General features: G+C 39.2%; 1 protein-coding gene across 1 annotated transcript; it reads left to right on the forward strand.

Annotated features, from left to right (window-relative positions):
• The first annotated feature begins 265 nt into the window (after positions 1–265).
• RabGGTb (geranylgeranyl transferase type-2 subunit beta) lies at positions 266–11,617 on the forward strand. The gene is made up of 7 exons (XM_071688771.1): positions 266–419; positions 1,317–1,424; positions 2,886–3,086; positions 6,627–6,785; positions 9,389–9,533; positions 10,175–10,374; positions 11,323–11,617. The coding sequence occupies exons 1-7, from the start codon at positions 417–419 to the stop codon at positions 11,506–11,508; spliced, it is 1,002 nt and encodes a 333-aa protein (XP_071544872.1). The 5' UTR covers positions 266–416; the 3' UTR covers positions 11,509–11,617.
• The last annotated feature ends 15,231 nt before the right edge of the window (positions 11,618–26,848 follow it).

Here is a 26,848-nt window from a genome sequence, read left to right on the forward strand (position 1 = left end):
AAGATCCCTGACCCGGCCGGATATGTACGGTGCACTTCGCTTACTATTACCAATTCCGTGTCTAAATACAGTAAAGTATATTTTTAATCTCTTCAACGATAGGAGTTAATTGAACATAACAGTAAACAAGAATATATAATAAGAATTACGTAGTGGCTGTAAAATTGATAACATTATCTTCCTAATTTAAAAAATTAATAAAATAAATCTGAGCTCAGACTCTTAATCCAACTGCAACCATAAAATCCGAAAACGGTGGAGCTTGGTCAAGCTCCTGCCGTCAGGATGAAGCTGCGAACGTCCGCTGGATTAATAAACAAGAATATTTCTGCGGGGAAAGAAAATCTATGGCTGGCTGCTGCACCACTAACATTTTGAAAGAGGGGAAAAAATAAAGCTTTAACGCAATCATTACGATGGTAAGTAGTTAGTATGAGGTCATGGAAGGCTGGTCATGAAGGAGTATATATGAAATAGTACAGACACTGGGTTGAAATTAATTAGTTTCGTGACTATAAACAATTATTTATTCGTGCTGGTTAAGTAAGCCATAAGTTATGACAGATGATAGGTTGGCCAATAAGATATAAAGTGCTTTTGATGGAAAGTAGACGTACAATTGGTAGTAGATTGTGGAAGAGATGGACGGCTGACGTGACAAGAGCTGCTAAAGACCCCAGAGAATCCATTTGCATTAGGATGGCGTCCTGAGGAGTATTATTTGTGGTAATGTCGTCTGGAAACTCATTGTGGTTTCACGTGATGAGTCCATCTGGTGAGTGTAATGAATAGAGGAAGAAAAACTTATATATTATATAAAGGCTATGATGAGAACTGGAGTTTAACATTCTCAAAGGAACCATAGATTAATAACAGTGAAATTACTTCGTGTAGGTGATGTATGATATATAGGATGTTGATATCCTCAATGATAACATTATGTTATTTTGTATTTAGAAAATGAGACTTTTATACATAGTCTAAGCTAATAAACTTATCAAGGAAGGTATGTTTTGCATGGCTATTAGCATTGAACGGAGTACAGTCACATGCACAAATTAGAATACAGAATGATTTTATATACTGTTGTCCATAAACTGATGAATTTGGTATATTTAGAATAGGCTCATGACACTCAGAAATATGAAATAGATGTCCGTGATTTCTCCAGGTACAATGAGATATGAGGAAAACTCGCTCGTAACAGTATTATGGGTCTATGGAACTTTTGTAATAGTTTGTAGGGAACTTGTTTATTTGCAGTGTGTTTATACAGTTGTTACATCATCAGATCATCGTCTCTGATCTATTTACAGGCAAGTCACCCCAAAGATGTGGCGATAACTGATGAATACCCCAAGACTCTTCTGCACCAGAAGCATGCTGACTATATTGTTGGCTACAGTAAAAAGAAGGAGGATTATGTAAGTTGTTGTTGGAGTAATTCTTTTTTTGTAAAGGCACAATTATATGGAGCATGTGTTTGTAATGTTACATTAGATGATATCGTAGAGTGAGTGTAAAACTCCCACCTTTACAACACAAACTAGTAATTACAGAGCTAGTCAAAATTGCTTACATGCATTGTCAGCTGTATATTAAGTGGCAAATAAAATAGATGTAATCAATTGTACAATTATTACTTTGGAGAAGAAACTTGAAAATATAAATAAATGATTGTACTCACTGTGCTATGTATGAGGTACAATGAAAGCAGGCAATCCTTCCTCACTTTATTATAGAGTAGTGAGAGAGAGAGAGAGAGAGAGATTGTTTTGCAGGAGTGCACAGTGATTTAGGAAAGTTACGGTTCAAATGACCATGTTTTGGATGAATGGGGTCATTCCGTTAAAAGAAAAATGTTTTAAAAGAGATTATTTTTATGTTTTTACTGAATAATCATGCTGTATTATACTGTCATGTTGCTATTCATAATTTTCGTGAAAATACTCAGGATCCACAGTTTAGTTCTGGTTGTTATATTATTCTTTAGTTATTTATGTACACAGTTGGCTTTATAGCTTTGCAATGATGAGGAAGTTGTAGAATTAACATTTTCTTATTCTTTAGTTGTGCTTGGTTGGTAGTTGGTTAGCAAGCCTGTTTGAGGGAGCTGGGCATCCCATCCCTTTTACCCTCTCGCAGGGTTTGGGATGGAGACCACAGTACCTTGAAATCAAGTTCCCATGAATGGTGCACTTACACATTTGATCAACCCCATGTAAATGGGAATGGATGTAAAGATACTAGTTTTTTTCAGATATTGTGTATTATTTATTTTCGTAGCTTTAGATTACAAGTCAGTCAGATAAAGAGAAAAGTGTCAGGATAAGGTTGTCATTATGATAATTTTTAAACAACTCCTTATTTGACAGCCAGCTGTAAGCTTAAGAGAACAGGTTAGTTTGTGACAGTACAAAGTCATTTGATACTAGAAAGTGAATTCCAATGTCAAATTGCATATAAGGTGAATTGAAGAGAATGAATTAGCCATTGCTCAGTCCAGTAGAGATGTCTGTGATGAATCCTTTGAACCGATGATTCTTTGAATGGTAAAAAATTCATGTATCGCCCTGCAATATGGACTTGTACTTTATTTAATACTGCTTTACTAATATGTGTAAAACAGGATGAAAAGCCTGTTCGTTTACTTTTAGAATAAGGTAAATGTAAAATGTTATCTTTCTTATTTTCTTTTGACAGATGTATAGCTTTACTCTGAATATTATAACTTTTTCACTTTATGAGAAACTAGGAATTCAGTAAATATGCTAGTAACAAGGTAGAATTTTGATTCAATGTAAGGCATACTGTATGGACACCTTTCTGTGAATAGAAGAATAATCTGGCCTGTAACAACTTATAGCTGTTCCTTACATTTTCAGGAGTTCACCATGACCGAACACTTCCGCATGTCTGGCATGTACTGGGGCATTACTGCAGTGGATCTCCTCTCTCACTTGGACAGAATGGATCGTTCGCTAATAATTGAATTTGTCCGTAAATGTCAGGATCCAGTTTCTGGTGGTTTTTCTCCCAGCCTTGGCCATGATGCTCATCTCCTGTATACACTTAGTGCTGTGCAGGTACATTATGGAGTCCTTAATATTTTCATTATTAAAGGAGGTGAGAACATTAATGCATCTAAAGAAAGAAAAGCAAGGGGTGGTAAGTGAAGACCGGAGATGATAGCAGTGCTGAATGAATTATGAAAGTGTGTTTGGGAGAGCATAGAAGTGGTTATGCGCTTGATGAATTGAAAATTGTAATTATTCCCTTGTTTATTAGTAAAAGCAATCAGTAATAGTTTTGAAAATTACAGGAGTTCTGTCCTAATAATTGACCAGGTATATGATAAGATCATTAGTGTGTTAGAATATTAGTGAACCCCTTGTAGTTAAAGAACATGTAAGTAGGAAGGTAAGAGTTTGTGTATAGCAATCTTTTCAAGGAAGGGAAGAGTGTTTACACAAAGCATTTCAAGGAAGGGAGGAGGGTGTTTAGACTATCCTTTTCAAGGAAGGGAAGAGAGTGTGTAGAGCATTCTTTTTACAGAAAGGAAGATGGTTTGCAGATCAGCCTTTTCAAGGAAGGGAAGAGGGTGTGTTGAGACCAGTATTTTCAAGGAAGGGACGATGGTATGAATACCAGTCTTTTCACAGAGGGGAAAGGGGTGTGTAGACCAACCTTTTTAAGGAAGGGAAGAGAACATGTAGATCAGCCTTTTCAGGGAAGGGAAGAGGATGTGTAAACATGCATCTTCATCCTAGGCTGGTAAAAAAAGATTTGAGAATAAAGAAAACATAAGCATCATTTATGGATGTATGTAAAAAAGGGATGTGATGAGGTAAATAAGAAAGTTTTCTGGCGAGTTATTGCTTGATGTGCTGTGGCTGGAAGATTTTTAAATGCTGTCAACAGCTTTTGTGATGGAAGTGGTGTCTGTGTTTGTGTAAGTGGTGGCTTGACAGAGTTTTGATATAAGTGTGGGAGTGCTTCAGGGTTCTGTAATGTCAGCATTGTTGTACAACACTTCAGGGCAGCAGTTACTTTATTGGCTATACTGAGCCTGTAGAGTATTACGTTATGCTCCCTTGTATGCCACCTGAGGGGCAAACCCAGTATGGGATGAGCCTTTCTGGGGCATTAAGAATTATAGAGTAATAAGTGTACTTAGCAGCGCTAATGGTGAATATTAGGATTATGAAATGATAAATAATAATTTGGTTAATGAATTTCTTGCAGAATAAGGGTAAGAAATTTGAAAAGGAAGGGTGTGTGTAGATGAATTTTGTAGTAATACAACACGGAAAAAAAAGGAAAATATATGTGCTAGATTTATTTAAAAAGGCATCACTTGATGTGGGTAAAGTGAAAAAGCAAGAAGCACTTTTATAAGTGTGGAAGTCCATGGTTAATACACTGAGCATGGGTTGATGATGAGTTTGAGTGATGTTTAGAGTCTTTGCGTACTTGACCTACCCCATGAAATTAGGAATGAAGTGCTGATAAATGAATAGCAATAGGTTAGAAAGGCATGTTTTAGACTTTGGGAATTTTTGACTTTGCTCTTCATGGAAGATTTCTAAATGCTTTTAAGAGCTTTTATGATGAAAGATTACTTGTGGCAGTGTTAGCTTATTGAATATTTGAAATTATTTTGGAATTGCATCAAGACATGTAGTGCTACTATGATCATGTATTTTTTGGGACATTACTTAAGGTGATTTTGGAGTACAGCCGAATTGTAAAGGAGGAAAATGGGAGTACGGCTGAATTGTAAAGGGGAAGATGGAAGTTTACATACATGCCAATAGCAGATTATGCAGCTTTTTTTGCTGAATTAGAGAATGAGTTGGGCAGAATGGTAGGTCATGTTAATGTTGTGATTAGGAAGAGGATGTTAGAAATAAAGCAAGCACTGTAAGAGTGAAGCTCTTAATTTTAATTGAGATGGAAAGTTCTGATGCTGCATCAGATTAATTGGTGAAGTACAGATTTTTCATAAGTTTGGGTATTTAGGAGAAATTTCACTTGAGATTACTTCTAGGAAAACTGAAGTGGAGAATGGGTCATGTTAGGGAGAATTACAGCTGAATTAGGAGCAAGTGTGAATGAGAAGAATGTTAATGTCATAACTCTTACAGTGTTCACTCATTGAATCTTAAACAGTGTTTTTGCATGCTGAATTATCATTTTGTTTATGGGTACATTGTTTTGATTCTTTTCTTCAATCCAGACATTTAAGTAATTTCTCTTTTTAATTGCTTCATTTTTATTTGTATTTATTTGTATTGTTCCCGTAGATGTAGCAGAGTCTAATAACACTTTCAAGATTTTGCTCATTTTCACCTGCTTCTAAATGTCTTAAAATGTGTGATTTTGTATCATAGTTAATTGATTTAAGGTAGGTCGTAGCTGGTAGGCAGTCAGCAACCAGGCAGGTATATTACCAGTACTACCTGCCTTGGTATCAGGAGGATTAGTGACATCTGATTAGTGAGCCAGCACTTTTGTGGTTGTCAAGTTGCATGCCTCTGACCTAGGTAGCAGTCTTTTCTTTCTGCCTCGCTTGCATGTGGACTACTGGTATTCTGTTTGCAAACATACAATCTCTCTTTGTCATTTGTAACAACAATTAAGTCGTGCAGCTCATTTTTTGTAACTAGATTTTCCTCTGGTGAGCACTATGCGCTGGCCCTGCTTTTTGGGAAAATGATAGGAGCAGTAGATAGAAGTAGTTGGTAGGAAAATTCAGGCGGGATTATTATGTAAAGCAGTAAGTAGGAGCATGAGATAGAAGGAGTCATTAGGAACATTAGATAAGAAGCTCTACAAACACTGCACTAAACTTGCCCTTTGCCAGTGGCCTGTTAAGGGTGAGGCACTAAAGGATAAGAAACAGCACTAGAGTTCTTTAGCTGTGGAGACTTTGTTGCCATGGCCACCCCTTTGAGGGAGTTCCAGTTGGAACAGGCATCAGATAGATAGATAGATAGTCAGATAGTCCATTGATTTATGGTATCTTTCTGCACCTCTTGTATTAATAGCATTTATTGCCTATTTTCCAGCCATCTGGACTTATTATTACTGTAGGTATGACATTGAAAAATGGTGATATATACTCACAAGTCAGATCCACACAACACACAGTATTGGTGCCTTTGGGAGAACATAGGATGCAGACTGGGCCAAACAAAATGAAGCAGTCATAAATGCACTTGATGACAAGCAGAATAGAACATTGCACATTTGATTTTGGCTTAAAGATTTATAAGTTAGAGATGAAAAATTATGTAGAAATGAACTGTAGCCTTCTGGATAACAAATCAGTTCCCTGATTGATAAGTTATACTAAAGTGGATTTCTGCACAATTAGTTTCTGCATGACGAGGGATGGCTGTATTTGTATCTGGATTCTGCTGATTGGTCTCCTGCATGGAAAAGTTCACTTAATTGTAGCTCTGTTTTAGGTACAGCAAACAGATATCATGTGACATTTATTAGTGTACGTCATTATCCTTCATGTGGAGAAAAGGTTACTCTGGTGTCATTTCATATTTATATTCAAAGTTCCGTTGAATTGTAATGTCAAGTTCTGAAATATGTCATTGGATATTTTCCAGATTTTAGTGATACTGAATGGAATGGATGAAGTGGATGTTGAAAAGATTGTAAGGTTTGTAGTCGGTCTTCAAAATGATGATGGATCATTCTCTGGCGACCAGTGGGGAGAAGTGGATACAAGATTTTCCTTCTGTGCTGTTGCATGTTTGGCTTTAATTGTAAGTACTTTTGCTTGTCTGTTTACTTGTGTGAGTAATCCTTTTTTTCCTTCTTAACAAAAAGCCTTTAATGCAGATGAGGGTAGGCATCATAAGAAAAAAGTAAGATGTGTCACCAGTGCATCTTAAATACAAAATTTTATCAACCAGGTAAAACGTAAAGAATTCCATTTTTTTGGATGTGAATAGAAAGAAGTGGTCGTTAGATCAGGTAACTCTTGATTTGCCAGTGCTCATGCTATATCTGAGGTTTGATAGATTATTGCATGCTGGATGACCTAGTCTGAGGAGAGAGCATACAAGCAGCCTTCTCATGAGAGAGAGAGAGAGAGAGAGAGAGAGAGAGAGAGAGAGAGAGAGAGAGAGAGAGAGAGAGAGAGAGAGAGAGAGAGAGCAGTATTGTTGCATAGAGAAAGAAGTTCCAGTTGACAATTGATATGGTAAAATGCATTTGACTGAATTTTGATAAGAAGGAATGTGGAGAGAGTATCTCGGATATATGAGCAGTGCTCCATGCTGGAACGGATTAACTGTGTATGATATGCGTGGTTGCTCTCAAGAGAAATGTATTTGAGAATAGAACAAAATACTTTTATTTTTAGGGTGACAGCCATTTCAGTTATTTGAGTTTTGAAGAAAGAGTTTTTGATTGTGCTGTATATTGTTAAAGGATTTAAAACAATGGAATGTATGAAGGAATTTTTTGAAGGAGACATGAGAAGAGACTGCTTTTTTTCTTTTTTTAAGCACAAAATTTGGCTGGAACATTTTCCTGACAGAGTGATATTGTCCAGATTAGAAATGAAGTAAGTACATGAGAAGACTGTAGAGTTGATTCATCATTAGGAGTGTAATTGAAATAATGTTAGAAGAGTCTGTGAAACTCATGTATTATTTAGATTTAGAGTCTAAAGTTGAGGCTCATCTTTATGAGGAGTCTTTTTCCCAAAGCCTTACTTTCTTGCCAAAATGAAATTTCTCTTTAGGACGCTCATGTCAAATTGCTGGAGCCCATTATATATGGTAAGTGACTTCTTCTTTAGCTTTCTATTGAGGTTTTCAAGTCCTTTACTCTCAGTGATTTCCTGTCTACCTTTGTCAGAGTACAGTCCAGAGCTGAGGTAAAGTTTTCATGTTTTTCTTTTCTAAAGGGCCTTCCTTCGTAAAATGGGTATGATTTCATGTGCTCATAGTCTCAGTACATAGATGAGAAAAGTATGTTTTGAATTATGAAAACCCACTTCCCTCATAGGCAGAGCCATATGAGCATCCACATGGTTTTCCATCCTGATCTTTCCTCTGTTTCTGTGTTGAAAATCCATTTCTTCAGATCTGACAGTAACACGCTTAAGGCACAGTGGTTAGTGAGTGATAGGGTAGATTTACATTTTATCACTACATCACCAGTGCACCATGAAACCATAGATCTGAACTGTGTGTAGTGTAGTTGTTTAGTCTCAGTATAGAAACACTGGCCAGTTGCATAGGTATTATGGTTATTGAAGATAATTCTTCATAGATTCACCCTGTTTTAGTGGGTAAAGCAGTGTGTAACTCCGCACCAGACAAGTGCTTTTAGATGCTCTTGGGACTCTTCTATGCAAGAAGAATGGTTTTCCCACCTCATTACTTTCTTTATAAGATTTTGAAGTCATTAGACAGAAATGTTACTTAAAAACTATATTGTGATATCAGTTAAGTAGAAAGGTTGCATTTATTGTTTCTCATTTTTTCTGTACTTGATGTTTTGATATTTCTTAAGTTTCATAGTTCTTTTATCAAAGATGTATTTGTTTGCAGTTATCCTGTTCAAGAACTGTTGTTTCAAGCTAGTTTTTGCATGAGAAATGCATCTCCTTAAGCTTCTGAAGTCTAAAGTTTTTAGGTAGAAACATTGATGCAGAAACCTGTTTTTGCTGCTTGCTTTGGAAAGGTGAGTTGATGACATATATGCCTTATCTGATGATATCATGGAGCAGAGAAACCTGTATTCTCACATTTCTTGTATTCCTAACACTTTTCTTGTAGATTGATATTAAGTTTATGCTTGCAATACTGAAACTAATGAATTGCCTATGTGTTATAGAGAAGGCTCCTCTTTGTCGTAGTTGATGTTTCCCCCATCATATGTATGTGAACCTTCAGACTTGACTCTCGATTAACAAAACAGAAAATCCTGTTCATTTACAGTCTGTCACTAGAGATAACTTTCCTTCAGTAGGGAATGAGTGTAGGATTTTTTACATGGATTATGAATTATCACCTAAGAAGATTTTAATACCTCGATCATTTTTTCCTTCTTTACGGATTAGGGAGAAATTTTTTTGGGGAATCTCATTAAAATTATAAGTGAAGCATTGATGACAAAATAGTAAGTATGATTCACTGTGTTGAATAAGGTTTATTCTGATCCTGGTTTGAGATTTTTTGTAAAAATCTCAAATTAGGATCAGAGTAAACCTTATTCAATACAGTAAACTGTTTTCAGAAGTTATTTTGTCATTAATGCTCCATCTGTACTTTTACTCACATACATATATATAAAAGTCAGTTATCTAATCCCATTTTTTTTTTACCTCTTTGATATTGCTATTGATTTGCAGAAAAGACTGGATGCTATTAATACAGACAAGGCAGTTGAGTTTGTAATGAGGTGTCAGAATGTAGATGGCGGGTTTGGAACAAGACCTGGATCTGAGAGTCATGCTGGCCAGATTTATTGTTGTGTAGGGCTCCTCTCTATTACAGGTTAGTCATTTTTATGTTCTATTTGCATATCAGGCTCTTTATCTGTATATTTATTTATCTGTCACTGTCTGTCTATTTTATATTTATCTACATATATGTCTGTCAGTCTCCTATCTTTTTAGCATAATTAATTCCATTACCAATTCTTTGAGGTGGATTAAGTGTATTAAAACCTTTCAATCCCTCTTACACATCCTCAACCCATTCCCAGTGTGTTAAATTGAAACGTGAATATTTGTACTTTTAAAAGAGCTGTTTACATTTTCACCTTGCATAGTAAGGTAAGTTGATCCAGTCATACCACCATTTTTTGTAAAAATTGCTTCCATTGCTTTAGATCTCATGAATATGATAGATGAATGTCATAAGCACTGACATTGTGAACAAATTCATAATCTGTCAGTTCCTGGCACACCCTTTCTAAAATGTGGAAAAATTAGCTGACATGAAATTTATTTTGAAGAACTAAGATCTGTGGTATAGCTTGTATGGAATTTATGTACCAAACTTCATTGTAGTTTGAAAATGTTGTCGCAACATTATACAAGATCAGACGCTGTTAGTGTAAAAAGACATTTTTGCATTTCTGTTTCATGCATGAGGTTTGCATTTAATGGTTTACTTTTGTCTCATATATGAAGGTCAGTTGCATAGAGTGAATGGTGATCTCCTTGGCTGGTGGCTTTGTGAACGTCAGTTACCATCTGGTGGATTGAATGGAAGACCAGAGAAACTACCAGATGTCTGCTACTCATGGTGGGTGCTGGCCTCTCTCACAATGCTAGGCAGACTTCATTGGATTAATGCCAGTAAAATGCGTCTGTTTATATTGGCAACTCAGGTATGTTTGATTGTATTTTTTGCACATTCCCCTGTGATAATTAGATATGAGAGCAGGATTTTGTTTGAGAGAGGAGGTGAATTGTTGATATAGTTGACTGAACATGTAGAAAGATCGGAGAAGCATTTTGCTAGAGGAGAGAGGATCAGAAGAAGCGATGCAGCCAATATATCAGTGTATATTCTAGGTTTGGAGATTTGCATTAGACAGGTAGGTAAATTGTAACCGGTGAAAATTGATTTTTTAAGGGAGAATATGTTTTTGAGAAAGCAGACAGAGTGACTTTAGCAAATATGGTAGAATTTTGTCATTGTTAAAGAAATATTTAATGGAAAATAATGGTGTGCTGAAGTAGTATGAGCAGAGACTATGGCCATGGTGATAAACACAATACATATTTCAGAAATTTATAGCATCAGGTGTACGATGAGGTAAAAGATTGAGGTAGGAAAACAAATACATTTGGAAAAGAGTGGTTATGCATGAAACATTCAAAACATGATGTGACTGAGGTATGATATGTAAATTTGCAGATCTTCCTCTCATGTATATAACTTTCTAACAGCAGAAGGAGTCATACAAGGATTTTATCTTGAAAGCTCCCTTGTCTGTTCCTTATGGTACCTTGCTAAGGTGGGAAACACAAGCTAGTATGACAAAAATATATATAATGTGACTTGGATAAAGACAAATTGTACACATACCAGGAATCCTTGGTACATTATTGTATATGAAAATTATTATACATGTCAGCATTGGTATCATCGAAATTTATTCTGTGCAGTAATGTATGCTTCATCTGTTTGGATATTCACCAACTGTAGAGAATATAATGAAATAGTTTAAGAACTTGTGTAAACATCACAAAGATGAAATAGTTAAGAACTTGTGTAAACATCACAAATTATAAGTAAGCAGTGTTATTAACAATAAAGTTATCTCCCCCAGGATCCTGAAACTGGTGGGTTTACAGATCGTCCTGGAGATATGGTGGATCCATATCATACACTCTTCGGACTAGCAGGCCTCTCACTTCTCGGAGAAACTGGACTCAAACAGATTAACCCTGTGTTTTGTATGCCCCAATATGTACTAGATCGCATTTCTGTCTCGGTTCAGATAATGTCATCATGATAGAGTGGCTGTTTTAGTTTATTATTCTTATGACCTAAGTGATTGGGCACTAAAATTTTGTATTTGTTGAATTTTCAGATTTGAATATAGAAATGTTTTCATATATTAAGGTTATTTTTCTGCTCCTTCATTGTAAATGATAATAAAGTGAATTTCTTATAGTTTTTCGATAATAGCAGAGTTGCCCTAGGCAGCAATGGAAAGATATCTTTTCATATACGACATATATAATCCCAGTACAAACCATGAATGCAATTTTAGAACAGCAACAATCAAGGAAAAGACAGCAGACAAACAGATAATTTTTATAAGCAGGAAAACAAGTCTACTCATAGAGATCTGGCTTTACTGCCCTCATGTTAGCTTGCAGGATGGGTCTGGACACTTCAGTTAAGACAATCTTGATTCTCAGTATTGGTTCTTGTATGTACTTGATCTACCCCATGGAAATAGGAAAGGAGTTAAAGATGATAGATAGAATTCTGTACTACTGTGTGCAAGTGTAGTATCCATAGTACTTAGGGATGTATGCACATAGCCAATCACATATTTTTCATCTCAAGAGTTTAACTTAAAAGTATTCAGATGATTGTTTTCACAGTGGAATATCCTACACACTGCTGATTGAATCCAAAATTATAGGAATCAAGCACCCCTAATAATGAGCTTAGTACTGGAATAGGCACTTTTTTCATACTTGATCTCTGTTTCCCATTTTGTCAAAGTAGCACCAGGGACAGATGAATAAAGGCCACATTTGCTCACATCTGTTCTTTGGCTGTCATGTGCAGTGCAAATGAAACCACAGCATTCAGTCCATGAGAGAAAATCGACCCTTGTATACCACATCCTTCCAGCTCACTTTATCCTGTACACACCTTTCATTTATTGTTGGAAAATATTTAATATATTGTATATGTATTTTCTTTTGTTTGAATGGAAGCTCACCTTTACTTGTTGGCCTGTAAATGCATTTGGTTTCCTAATAATTTTAATGTATATCAAGAATGACAGATCCATTATTGTCTTGCGAAAGACTGGAAATTCTTTCCCTCTGTGCTATTATTTTCCAAAAGAAGAAACAGAGGAAGGAGCCAAACAAGGCTCATTCTTCACTTTCTTAAGACTACTTTCACATAGGTGGGAAACAGTGGCAAATATGAAAAAAAATATGTATATACAGAAACCATATGATTTGGCATTTGGTAATTTGGAGATATGCCACAGGCATTTTTTAGTTCAGCATTCATGCTGAATTATAAGTAATAATGATTTGCACATCAAGCATTATAGTGCTTTTAAAATTACTTTGGATCAGACAGCATCTGCTTTCTGTTCGATGCAGAAGTGTATTACTTTGCTGTTAAGGGCTGTAAAATTTTACATTTGTCATGTTTTGCAACTTTAATGACCAAGTGCTTATAAAGTGCACCTCAAAAGGAGAGTAATGAAATCAACATAAGCAATGTAAGAAATGAAGTGTTGAAAGGTCTAATCAAACCAAGTCTACCTGTAAACTTGTTTCCATCTGATGTTGAGTGAACAGCATTCACCTTTGTGAATAGTATGTGTTGGTTCACATATAGTATGTATATTTCCAGCAGCGAAATTTGTGTGCTGCACCGTGTCAATGACCTCGTAGTGTATACCTGCTGCCAACCCCTGTGAAATTTTCTGTAAAGTCTCTCGATGGTATTCATTCTTTTATCTTTGAATTAGCATTTAAAGTTATTTGAGAAAATTGCTTACCTTTAATTTGGAATTTTTCTTAGTTCAGTAAAGATAAGCACCTGCTGTACTGAACTACAGAGGTTTTCATGTTTGTGCATTCATCATAATTGATCATTCTTGAACGTTTGTAAAACCTCTTACTTGATATTGCATAGACTCCAGATCCCATACCTGACAGTGAAGTTTCCTTTGATTTATAGAGACTGGAACGTGGTGCTAATATCATGTTGGTCATATGAATAGGCTGTTTACTTGTGTGAGATTCAGTCTGATAGTCTGGTGAACACAAATCAAAACATGTATACTTTCGCACATTCATAACCTGAGGCGGCAGGTGAGTGACTGTATGAGTGGTTCTTAAACTGGGGCGTAGAATATTAAGGGGATGGGTGAGGGTCAGTGAAAATTACTGATCTTTATAGTGAGTTAAGGAAAATGTGTGTATACAACACATATTACATCAGTGACAACTAGCCATATAATGTACCACATGAAATAGAAATGTGAATGGGAGATGCCTGTGTTGCTCATACTTTGGTATCAGATATATTTACTGAACTGTAGTATTAATCAGTGCACTTGAAATGCTTGGGTGATGGGTCAGATTTTGACTTTCACAGGGATATGGGGCAAAAAAGTTTATGAACCATTGCTCTAAATAACATTTGCTTCTGTTTATGCATAACCTTGTTTGCTCTATATTTTCAGAACAGTAAGCAAAATGGTAGAGTACCCTTACCTAACTTTCCAAATGGTGAATCACAAGTATGCTCAAGAGCTAGTGCATTTCTTTGGTAACCATACGTGAAAATGTTAGTCAGAGATCCATCAACTTGAAGAATACCTGGTCTTCACTGTCATATTTTTCTGTAAGAGATACATCATTCACCACTAGCCAGATTTAAAGTATATTTTCTTTGTATCACTGTATATATCACCTATATTCTTACCCTGAACTATGACTACTACTCTGTCTATTTGTTTATGTCTTTGATGCATTTTTCCTTTTTAGGAATTCTGACTTTCTTGGTCCTAGCCTCAGAATCTTATTCTAGAAGAACCATACAGTATGCTGTTTGCATCACCCTCATTCCTGTCTTCTTTTTTTATTTCTTTCCCAGCTTCTTGTTTAGCTTATTCTGTCTCTTGACTGCCACCTTTACCTCCTCATTCTCTGTTTTCTAAGATGTAGCCATCTTGTCCTAATCCTTACCTTTGCTGTTACCAGATAATGACTGAAATTCACCAGCATTTTCACCCCTTTGCATTGAGCACCTGATTCTTTTTCATCTTTTAGGATGTAGTTTCTGGAATGTCTTTAGTTCATTTCCTTGCTCATCAGGTATTTATCAAGAACTTGTTCCCCTCAGCACAAATACATTCATCTCCTGAGTTACACTGCCTTTCGAACCATGATAGGTGGGTATGGTCCATGCTGGCTGCTACCAGGCCAAGGTAGTGTATATTGGACCTTGCCATGCTGTACAGGCCAAGGTAAGGACTACTGGGTGATGGTCGAATGTAGCTGGTTGTAGATTACTGTGTTTTCAAGGGTTAGATTGAACTGTACATTCGTAGTAGTACTTGGCAGTGATATGTGGTAGTTGACCGTGAGGACCACGAGGAGTGGCACTAGATGATAAATGATACAGAGTTGTGGTAGTGTTGATGAAGGGTAATGATAGGTGTTCCTAGGTCATGATAGAGTTGATAGAGGGTTGTGATACATGGTACTGGGCCATGGTAGAGGTATGGAGGGTGGTACAGGGTCTAGGTAGATGTAGGTGGGAAATGATCACAAGATAATGATAGATTGTAGTGCTTGATGTATGGGACTGGTTGACAGTAGTTAGCACTGGGCATTGCAGTGATAGGGAAGAAATATTGCAAGAGGTCATGGTACATTGTACTGGGTGATGTTAGGGAGTACTGGGCAATGGCAGGCTGCAATAGTTTATTCGCTCTATGTAATCCTGAGTATGAATAAGTGGTAGATTGCATGCTGTACTGGATTGTGTAGGTATCACATAGCTATGGTGATTGGTGAGGGCATGTACCTAGATAACCGTAAATGTTAGTAGGTCACTCATAGATTAGTATTTGTTAACGATAGGTTGCACTGGACTGCAGGTTGTATTGGGCCATAATGGATGGAATTAGGTGGTGATGGGTATACAGTTAGTAGCGGTTTTTGGCTCTGGATGATAGAAGGTTCAAGTGGGTAATGACAGTATGTACTGGACCACAATAGGTAGTTTAGTGCAAAGAACTTTAGTTTTGCTGGGGGTCATTGAAACTGTTGGTGGTTGAGGGATGTTTAGTATTGGGTTTTTCTGGGTTATGATACTGGATAAAAGGTGTTACTGTGATGTGATAGGTTTTATTAGATGATGGTAAGTTTTACTAGATGATGGTTGGTAGTATTTAGGTACGGTAGATTGAGGTGGGTTATAGTAGGTGGTAATGGAAGGATGAATACTGTAATAATATACAAGTTCTGGGTGTTGGGAGGTGGTGTTAGGCAGCGATATTTTCTGTTGGGTTACAGTAGGCTGCATTGAGTGTTAGTGGGTGAGATTTCACGAATACGATAGCAGGTGGTGATTGGTGACAATAGTAGATGGGGTTTGGTGGTGATACTGGATGGTTTTTGGTGAGAGCAAGTGGTACTTGGAGATGGTAGCAGGTATTTGGTGACGATAGTGGTTGGTGCTTTGTGTTGTAAGTAGGTGGTGCATGGTGATATCAGGTGATATCTGGTGACGATAGCAGGTTGTATTTCATGATTGCAGGTGGCGTTTGGTGATGGTAGCAGTGGGTGCCTGGTGACGATAGCTGGTGGTTCTTGATGATGGTAGGTGGTATTTGGAGGCGATAACATAATTAATGATAGCGGGTGGTGCTTGAGATAGCAGGTGATTTTTGGTCGATAACATAATTGATGATAGCGGGTGCTGCTTGATATAGCAGAAAATTTTTTTGATGGTGGTAGCAGATGGTGCATGTTGAAAGCCGGGGGTACAACATTGTCACGATAGCGGGCCGTGCTTGGTGATGAAGGGAGGTGGTACTTAATGATGATAGCAGATGGTACTTGGTGACGATAACTAATGGTGCTTGGTGATGATAACTGATAGTGCGTGATGATAATATAACTGGTGGTGTTTGGTGAAGATTGCTGGTGGCACTTGCTGACGATAGCAGGTGGTACTTGAGACGATAATAGATGGTGCTTGATGACTAAACCAGTCATGCCGTCTCTTGCATTGGGCGGGAGACTCAAGCAATCAGCTGAACTCTCCCGCCAAGGGACATAAATCCCCCACATTGAATTCTCTCAGCCATTACAAAGCGAGCGGCTTTGCATTCGGCAACGTTGTAAATTGTCTCTAACAATGATACATATTCTTTCTTACACTATGATGCTTCAATTGACTCATTAGATGATTGTGAATGCTATTTAGCTTGCGGTTCAGAGTATTTGTAATTTGAAACTTTAGCAACATTTTTTAGCAATTGAGGACAAACGTAGCGGTATTTACACATAGCAGTAATGTCTCAGTCGTCCAGCCGGCCTGATGCAGTGTACTCATAATTATATTACTGTGCGGTTCAAAGTGATTAAGTGCCTGCAGCGACCACGTCTCGACTCATTGTAAGTACATTTACAGATCCTTTATAACCTATAATGGAAAGGGTTAGATCTTGGTCGAGCAAGTGGAATTTTTGTCTCAAAGGAGAGAATTTTAGAATTCGACCGAAGGCGGTCGCACGGGCCATTCTGCTTAAATCTCCCACTTTCAGGATCTCCATCTTATATGGCATGTCTCCTTTTTTGCTAGTGGTACTTGGTGATGATTTGCAGGTGGCGTTTGGTGGCTAGCTTGTTACAACCAAAGCCTTTGGTTGTGAGCGGGGAGCCCTTATTCCCTACGTTACGGCCTGGGGTAGTTCACTAATGGTGGATGACAGCCTTGGTCATGGTGTCATGTAGATAATATACCTTCTTGCTGTCCTGCTTTGTTGTTTTAAGCACGAGGTCTCTAGGTAATTAAGATAAGCCCAGCTGTTGCTAGGATGAAGCCTGAGAGTATTTTTATTTATTCTTTTTTAATGCCGTGCGATATGAAGTAAACACCTCAGGTAATTGGCTCTCGACTTCACTTATAGGAAAGGGTCGTAAGGTCACTAGCCAGAGAGATCCCGGATGACACCTGGGCAAGCTCGCTACCTGGGTGTGAGGGAGGTTAAAGTGGGTTGGGTGAAGGGGTCGGGGCTGTGTGGTGGCGGCTAGGGGTCATGGCTCTCTCTCCTCCCTCCTGGCCACGCTGCACCTATCATTCTTTAATTCGAAGAGACACTAAAGGATACCAAGCAGGACCTCTGCCGTGCTGTGAGCTAGGTGCCTCAGGCGCTCGGATGCTTGGAAGGCTCGACCCTTCTGTGACTACAGAGTAGATTATAGACTCAATGTTGAAGCGTGTATAGCATTATCCTCGCCCCGACATTCCATGCCTGAGCGTGTGGACGTGGGTAACGTATGCTGGCGTTACTAGGCGACAGGTTCCTGCTGCTGCTGGGTTGGCCGACACACTCGCCACAGTGTGTGACTACTCAGCGCCTCCCACCGCTTCCCCGTCAGCAGATGTTAGATGTTTTCGTGGACTTTTAATTAAAAATCCTTGACTGAAAATGAGATGAAATCTAACGTAAAAGGTATATAAAACCGATTCATCCATTTGTTTGCATAAGCTATCGTCTGTGGAGGTATATTGAGTTTATGTGATGAGGAAGGAGGTAGTGTGAGGGACAGGGTCGAGAGCCCCAGGAGTGTGGTAGGGCGCGTGGCCCTAAACAGGAATGTCATGTCACAACCTAACGCGGCGGGGAGCGTGGCTCGTGTCTCCCATTACCTCCATATGTCTCCCACTCACTCATCTCCCCAGGGTAGACACCGTGGCATAATGGCATTTCGTAGCCAGCCGTCGCTTATGATGAGGGAGGCAGTAGAAAAGGTGCTCCTCACACATGGGGAAAAGCAAAGCAAAGCAAAGCAAAGGCCTTCGCCCCTTGTCGTGTTGCCTACCACTCCAGTGGACTTGGTTGGGAAGGGTCGATATGATCGTGTGGGTGGCTATACCCAATAGCTGTACTCCTGTTGCATATTATCCCGGGAGGTCGGGGTGTTGAGTGCTGCACTATTAGGGCGCCGTGTTTGTTGCATACCTCACCTATAAAGGGTAACGTCTGACCCCCTGCCATGTCAGGAAGAAGACAGCTTCTCCTCTGATGTGCATGGAGAGGAGGGACGTGTGTGTGTATTCAGCTAGGCTTGTGTGTGTGTGTGTGTGTGTGTGTGTACGTACATTTCCCGTCTACCAAACGTGCCACTTTACCATTCTGAATGGCGGTAGTCTGTATTCTCTTCTGGCTCACCTTCATCATCAAATGCCTATAAAACTCTTGTTCCCAGCCCCAGATCAGATGGCTGTCAAGTTACAAGATTTCCTCGTTCCTTTTATGGCCAGTTCTTGTACCCAGACGTCAACACTCACCGACACACCCACCAGCCTTGACTTTTTTTTTTACATAGATGAAAAAAAATTTCTTTCCCCTTCATATGGGATATCATTATCATACATGATAAGGCTGCACTGTGATCAGTAGAAGGGGAAATGATGGGCTTTGAAAAGTTCCTTCGGCGATGATATAACCTCGCCAAAAGTGTTGACTTTATGTACTTGGGTTGTAACCCCATGCAGGGCGGGGTCCGGTAACACCGTTTATAATTTTCCAAAAGAAGGAACAGAGAGGCGAGCCAAGTGAGGATAGACCTAAGGCTCACTCCTCTGTTCTTAACGCTACCTCGCTTACGTGGGATAAGGCGAATAAGTATGAATATATATATATATATATATATATATATATATATATATATATATATATATATATATATATATATCCCATATAATTTGATATTAAATAAAGCTGAATGTTTAATAGTGGTGTTTGTTCACGACCGGATGGATGAATTATGATCCGGGGTATTTAATATCACGGGAACAAAGGGAACAAATAAAATAGCGGGAACGCCACGACCCCGCTGGCAATGAATGCACATACTAATTGAATACAAAATAGCATGTGAATCACATTCTGGCGCACAAACATTTACATAATTGCTCAATTAAAGAGCTTACAGTTGGCTGCATTATTGTACTCCTGATGAAGCCAGATAATGCCAGGATAACTACATGCTATACATCACCATTATATCACACAGTATATTTCATGCCGCCTCTATTATCTGCGATGAGTTATGGCGAGGTATTAAAGTGGTGTGATAACCAGCGGGAGGAAGTCGAAACGTGTTGAACAAAGCGTTCTCCTCCTCCTCCCATGGCAAGCAAGGGCTGGGTGTCCGCGCACCAGCGCCCATATAAAACACCAAAAAGTATTTCGGTCCTTTTGAATCCTGATTAGGTCCACATTCATCATCCACCACTCATCATCTCTACGTCCCCCATGGTGCTTGGCCGTTCCTGCCGAGGGTGTTGTCGTGGTCTAATGAACCTAACTGGTACATGAAGGAAGAATGGCGGCAGACGAGAGATGGGTGTCGCTCTTGACAGATGCAGTGCCTCTGTCATCACCTCCTCCTCCTCCTCCCCACCGCCTGTCATTCCTCGCCACTCAGACTGATCTTTGCTGATAGAGGGATGTTTTTCTTTTTAATTGTTTATAGAAGTTTGAAGTATAAGTATGATTTAAGAATATATTATAGCACATTTACCTTAGGATGAACACAAAAGGGAAAGCGAACGGTGTCTCTCCAAAAAAACTAACGCAGGAATAATGATTAGTAGGGTTACATCAAATTCTTTTTAGTAAATTTGATTCAGTTTTCAAAAGCGCGCTGTACTAAACAATTAGAAATACGAAAAAAATTACTAGAACAGTGTCCATCAAGAAGAGCACTTTCGTTGCTAGACAAGATGGTTGGTTAGTGACATGTTATCTGTACAAGGTGGAAGTGCTTCGGCTACTGGAGGTGCTCGTGGATTTTTTTTCTTTTTTGAATAACGTCCGTCGCTACGGTCCCTGTGCTGGATGTATATTATCGCCATTATGTTTTCGTCATGATGATACAGTAAGTTGAGTTCTACGGTTATGGAAGTCGTATATAATGGGATTACAGAGCTACACGCGCACCAACTATGAGGCTCAAAATTATGTCATTATCCTGATCACGGCCATTTCGATTTTGGAGTTATTAGTAGTTGTTTATTTATGTATATAGGTTGGAGCTAAATACTCATGAGAGTCCCATCGCCATTTGTTAACCTCATATAATTACTGAATAGGCATTTCAGTATCCCGCTTGTTTACGTTTCTATTTTTAAGGAAGTTTTTCGTATATCCTCGTACTCTCGTCCAGCCTCCATGTGTTACATGCAGGAGCTACAGTCGTGTTTATTTGGGAGGTTTAGCTTTCCACCTCAACTTTGATTATTATCATTTCCTTTAGTCGTGGGTAGATAGAAAAAGACTACCTCCACCATCCCTCATTCTTCTTATTTCTGGCACCATTCTTGACGTATGTGGTACGTTCTTCCCAAGCAAGTCTTGCGTTTTTCCTTGGTGTCTTGGCTGTTAAGTTCTTTCAACCACTCATTTTTCATTCAGAGTATTTACTTACAAGCACCTACGACGGGACTTGTGCCATTAGGTTAAGCCAGCGCGTAGTGCCTCCCTCAGGGAAAAAATATAAAGTTTAACAAATCGTGTGAGTATCGTGCGCCAAGTGCTGTGCGTGAGATGGGGGAGAATATGTTTTTGGACTTAATGTTAGCACACCACCACGAGTGGTTGGGGTGGGAAAAAAAAGGGACAGCATCCTGGGTTGGGGAGATGAACTTGACGGGCGAGTGTCTCTGCTGTTGTAGTTTAGTGAATTAAGTGCAGGTTACCAAGTGGATGTTATGTCATGATTGACAACACCTCTTGGTCGGCCACTCACTGCCCGCTAAATATAAAGTATGACATGGGGCGCGCTCCCTAGTTGTCCGCGCGGGTTTAATGGTCATTGCACCTCATTGTGGCCCTTGAGGCTGTGAAGAGGCAGCAAGTAGACCACCGGCAGGAGAGCTTGTGTCTGTGTGTGTGCAAGGGTCACCGCAGCGCCTTGCCTGTATAGCCTAGCCGGTACATGGAAGAGGTCGGTGCTCTGCAGCAAGGGACGTGGGGCATGATGATGATGATAGTGGTGCCCTTGTACGCAGCGGTGCCCTTGTATGCTGTCGCTGTTCGGGCTGAAGCTGACATTATCCGAAGATACTACTGCTGTGGCCTTGAGCAGCCGTGTCGGGTCCACGTTACCTGCTGCAAGTGCGCCAACCTCGCCCGTGTCATGGCTAGGTTTCTGCACACACACACACACACACCTACCAGACGCCACCACACCCTTCTCCCCGCCACAGAAAAAGTAGTTCTGGCTAAATGCCCCCCCACCTGCTGGGTTGAGCATGATAAATGACATCCTTTATATATGAATGAAAACACTTAGGCTCATTAATTGTGCTTAATACACGATGTCAGCCCTGCATATAGCTAGTTACAGCGAGGGACAGTCGCACCAGTGAAATTTTACTTCTTTTCGGAATAATGCTTTAGCTTGCAAAGACCATTGGACTTTCTGCTCAAATTTGGTTACCTTCGCCGTGAAACAGTATGATGAAATTCGGTCTCATGTGTGAATTATAGATAAATATTTTTATGTTAGGAGGCAATTCCTTCACAAAAGAGGCATATTTCATGTGTGAATTATAGATAAATGTTATTTTTATGTTAGGAGGCAATTCCTTCACAAAAGAGGCATATTTCTGTGTGAATTATAGATAAATGTTATTTTTATGTTAGGAGACAATTCCTCCACAAAAGAGGCTAGTGTTCACCATCACGATTGGAATAGCTCGAATCCATTTCCCAATCCTTCAGTGATGGCCATAGAACCTGATCTGTCCGTCTTGTTTAGCCTGCCTTACATTACTCCCCATGAATCATCCCCGTGTTAGAGTACTGGCATGCCACATTAGGACACGGTTATCTTGGGTATAAAAACAAGAGACATTAGCTTGAGGACACGTCGGACCACTACCTTGAGGAGGTAAGGAGTGGTCAGAAAGGCGACACGAGATCTTACCCCCACAGGGGTGAGGGAGGGATCGCAGGTCAACTCACAAGTAGGACCCAGCACCAGGCTTGACCCCGCGCCTCATACCAAGTTCGCATACTTCACACAGTGCATCACCTCCTTTATGGCGTCGCATGTAGACAGTGTGAGACATTAGACCATAAAAGATAATGCGCTGTTAATGTTAGGTTTTACTTGAAGATGGTGATGGCGAGGAGCAGGTGTCGACCGCTCTGCTTCAGTGTGTGTCGGGGTTGCCAGGTATGCGGTCCGCCCTGACTGTGGTGGGGGCAGAGGTGGCAGCAAAATGCATGGCTGGTCAGATAAGAAACCAGGTTTGTTGAGGAGGCCAAAGATACGAGGGAATTGGGAGGGCAATATCGCCTCCGTAGCGTCACAACAATGCTGAGTGTATGATCATTTTGCTCGTACAAAGCTGGACTGGTGGGGACCGGCCAAACTGGTGGGGGTTGTTACACGGCTCGGGCTGACTGGGATGTTGTGGTTATTGCAAGTGGGTTTGATGGCGCTGGGATTTACAGGCGTGGCTTGAGCAGGCAGAATGGGTGTGGCTGGAACCGAGAAAATAGGCATGGTTACCGCTGGCGGCGGTAGCTTAGCAAATCTGCAGCTCCTTCTGGACACAGGGAGACAGACTGTGGGCTTGATTGATTCGGTCCGGGGTGTTTTAGATTACATGTCAGGCTGGTGACAGAAGATATATAGCCAGCGCGAAGGTATTAATAGCATTTGTGTGCAAAACTCTCTGCAAGTTAATGGCCCCGAAAAAAGTTCGGTAAGAACGAAGCCACCAGTGAATGTAACGATCTCGGTATCCATCATCTTCCTCCACACGGAATTTATTTATCCGGTTACTTATGTACCTTTTTCGAGCATGGAGTTTCTAGTGAGCTGTCGCTGCTTAGAGAAATGTTGTGAACCATTTGAGTCTTTTCCTGATTCTTTTAAAAGGTATTTGTAACAAGAAAAGGTTTTAGTTCAGAGATATTTCCCTTAGCTCCCCTGATTTATATATATATATATATATATATATATATATATATATATATATATATATATATATATATATATATATATATTTGCATGCGACCGCTTGCTGCCTCGTGAGGATATTCCCTCAAAGGCCCAGTTCTCTGTTCTTAACGCTACCTCGCTAACGCGGGAAATGGCGAATAGTTTGAAAGAAAGAAAAAGATATGCTGGTAAAACCACAAGGAAAGGAAATAAGTGTCATGCGCTCTCGTATATTATATTGTCACAACTAAGTCTTGGTATGCTTGTCCGTGTTGACAGATGCATTCGGTGTTTCATAATGTATACTTTCGGCCATACATTGCCATATTTCCCTAGTGTAATTAACGTGACATTAATCGCAAGATATTCCGTATATCACCATCTTAATGTTAACACTTTTATACCCGTTTCCTGCTGTCACTCCATAACTCAAATCAGCATTCTGGACGAAGTAGCAGTATTCATTTTCGTCTAATGGAAGACTCTGTATCTGAAGTTCTTCCCTGAGTTTGCATCTGTTATACATATCTTTGTTTTTCCTCTGCACAACGAGTGGAGAACCATTTTTTTTTATCTTAATGGGTCACGAGGCAGCAAGCGGTCGCATGCAAATATCAAGGGAACACATGCACCCCAACGCATGATTTAGGCAATACATTTCACTAATGATTCTAATGTGTATAAGTTGAAGGAAAAAACTAAATTTTTTTTTATGCGTAACTGGAAAGAACTAATTAGAATCGGCAAAAATGTAGGTATTTGGGTAACGATTTGTTTATTTTTCCGTTTTTTAGCCGGTAATCATAAACTTTCAGTGCAAAAGGATGAGAATTTTTCATATATATATATATATATATATATATATATATATATATATATATATATATATATATATATATATATATAAATGCAGAGGAATGCTATATGGTTACTGTTTTGCAAGAACTGTCTGGTTAGCAAACAAGTTGATTCTTTTAAGTTTACGACTTGTTTAGAAATATGTGCATATTGTTCGATATACTGGATATCGGAAACTAAAATCCTTATATCAGAACATCACATTAGCATAGAAAAAAGAAATACTGATAGCCATTAAATGCATAAATATTCCTGTAAACCTGACATAGGTCATGATCGAGAGACCATGATAGAACAGCACGTCCGCTGTTGCCATCTGGGCCCGCAAGGTCTTTCAAATACGACGGAGGGATTTGCCAATGTCCAACGTCGTGCGCGAGTGTAAAGTGCCTTACGTACTGTCAGTGACTTATGAGAAAACCAACGCTTTGTCAGCCTAGCAGAATACGAACAGGATTCAAGATACATCGCAGGACGTCACCGGGAGGGAGTCGCCACCGAAAACGGAATGCGAGACACGCTGACAGACTTTAAGCGTAAGTAAAAAAAAAAAAAAAAGCCAATTATTTGGCCGGGGTTGTGGATTGTCCTTGATCAACGTGGTTAAAGTGTTATTATTCTGTAGATAAATGTTGTCAGCCAGAAGCGCAGTAATATGCCAGGTTATATTACAGGACCTGCTGGGTCGAGCGTAGGCTAAAGGGTAAAAAAATAGCTGATTTCTGTAATCAGTTGTGAAAACACGATTTTTTTAATGTAATTTGTGGGTGAATCAGCTTAATGATATAGAGACAAGGATAATTAGAATAATGTTCTTGTTTTCCATGAGTTTATTGATGCAGTTAGTAGTTGGAAATGATCGAAATCATGATTAAAAGAAAATTTTTCGTGAGCAATTATCAGCGGAATTTTTTTATGGTTCACATTAAGCGCGATCGATCTTATATATATATATATATATATATATATATATATATATATATATATATATATATATATATATATGCGGAAGAATACCCCAATCGTGCTTTTGTTCTCATTACTGACATGTAAAGGGAAAACCTCCACAGTCAATTGTTAACATATTTATGTTCGATGAAAGGGTTGGGTCATTAGCGACCTGCCTTGCTCAACATAGTGGATGGAACTTTGGTAATGATAAATTTCTCTTTGAACTACCTAGCGTAATTCACAGGGCCATTGATTTCATACTAATGAAAAAAAAAAAATGTGACCACACCTCCATACTCAGTGAGTTCACTGTCCCCCCACACCCCAACCCCCAAGCATTGGAAGTCCCAGAAAGTGGGGAGGGCTTTGAAGATCATGGAAAGTGTTGGGGTTGGGGGTTATATGTGACGAATTTTCCTGGAAGTTCCGCCGGCCTGATTTAATATAGAAAAGCTATGTAAAGTTAGAATAAGTCAAGTTTGCTTTAGACAGACCTGAAGCAATGTGTCCAACATTTAAGACACCATGTAAAAAAAAAAAAAAAAAACCATAGGGACGTTGTACAGGTTAAAGCAAAATTTCAATGGAGGCCCTCGTTAAATTTCTTTTAAATAAATTTTTTGAACTAATATTCATGATATAGAATATTGTGGTTCACAGTTCCGGTCTTTGAGACTAGTGAAAGCCATCTGATTGTGTTACACAAGACTCGCGTGTATGACTAAATGATGAACATCACCACATCGCCATCTTATGATACTTTTTGGACATTATATTTTACGCCGGAGTCTTTCTTTATACAGCGTCAAAATCCATTTGCTACCTTTATCAGAGAAATATTATCGTATTATTTGTATGTAGCATTTATGGATCTGGAGAAGGCATATGATAGAGTTGATAGAGATGCTCTGTGGAAGGTATTAAGAATATATGGTGTGGGAGGCAAGTTGTTAGAAGCAGTGAAAAGTTTTTATCGAGGATGTAAGGCATGTGTACGTGTAGGAAGAGAGGAAAGTGATTGGTTCTCAGTGAATGTAGGTTTGCGGCAGGGGTGTGTGATGTCTCCATGGTTGTTTAATTTGTTTATGGATGGGGTTGTAAAGGAGGTAAATGCAAGAGTCCTGGAAAGAGGGGCAAGTATGAAGTCTGTTGGGGATGAGAGAGCTTGGGAAGTGAGTCAATTGTTGTTCGCTGATGATACAGCGCTGGTGGCTGATTCATGTGAGAAACTGCAGAAGCTGGTGACTGAGTTTGGTAAAGTGTGTGGAAGAAGAAAGTTGAGAGTAAATGTGAATAAGAGCAAGGTTATTAGGTACAGTAGGGGTGAGGGTCAAGTCAATTGGGAGGTGAGTTTGAATGGAGAAAAACTGGAGGAAGTGAAGTGTTTTAGATATCTGGGAGTGGATCTGTCAGCGGATGGAACCATGGAAGCGGAAGTGGATCATAGGGTGGGGAGGGGGCGAAAATTTTGGGAGCCTTGAAAAATGTGTGGAAGTCGAGAACATTATCTCGGAAAGCAAAAATGGGTATGTTTGAGGGAATAGTGGTTCCAACAATGCTGTATGGTTGCGA

Source organism: Panulirus ornatus, chromosome 46, assembly GCF_036320965.1.
Source record: "Panulirus ornatus isolate Po-2019 chromosome 46, ASM3632096v1, whole genome shotgun sequence".
NCBI classification, from domain to species: Eukaryota; Metazoa; Arthropoda; class Malacostraca; order Decapoda; family Palinuridae; genus Panulirus; species Panulirus ornatus.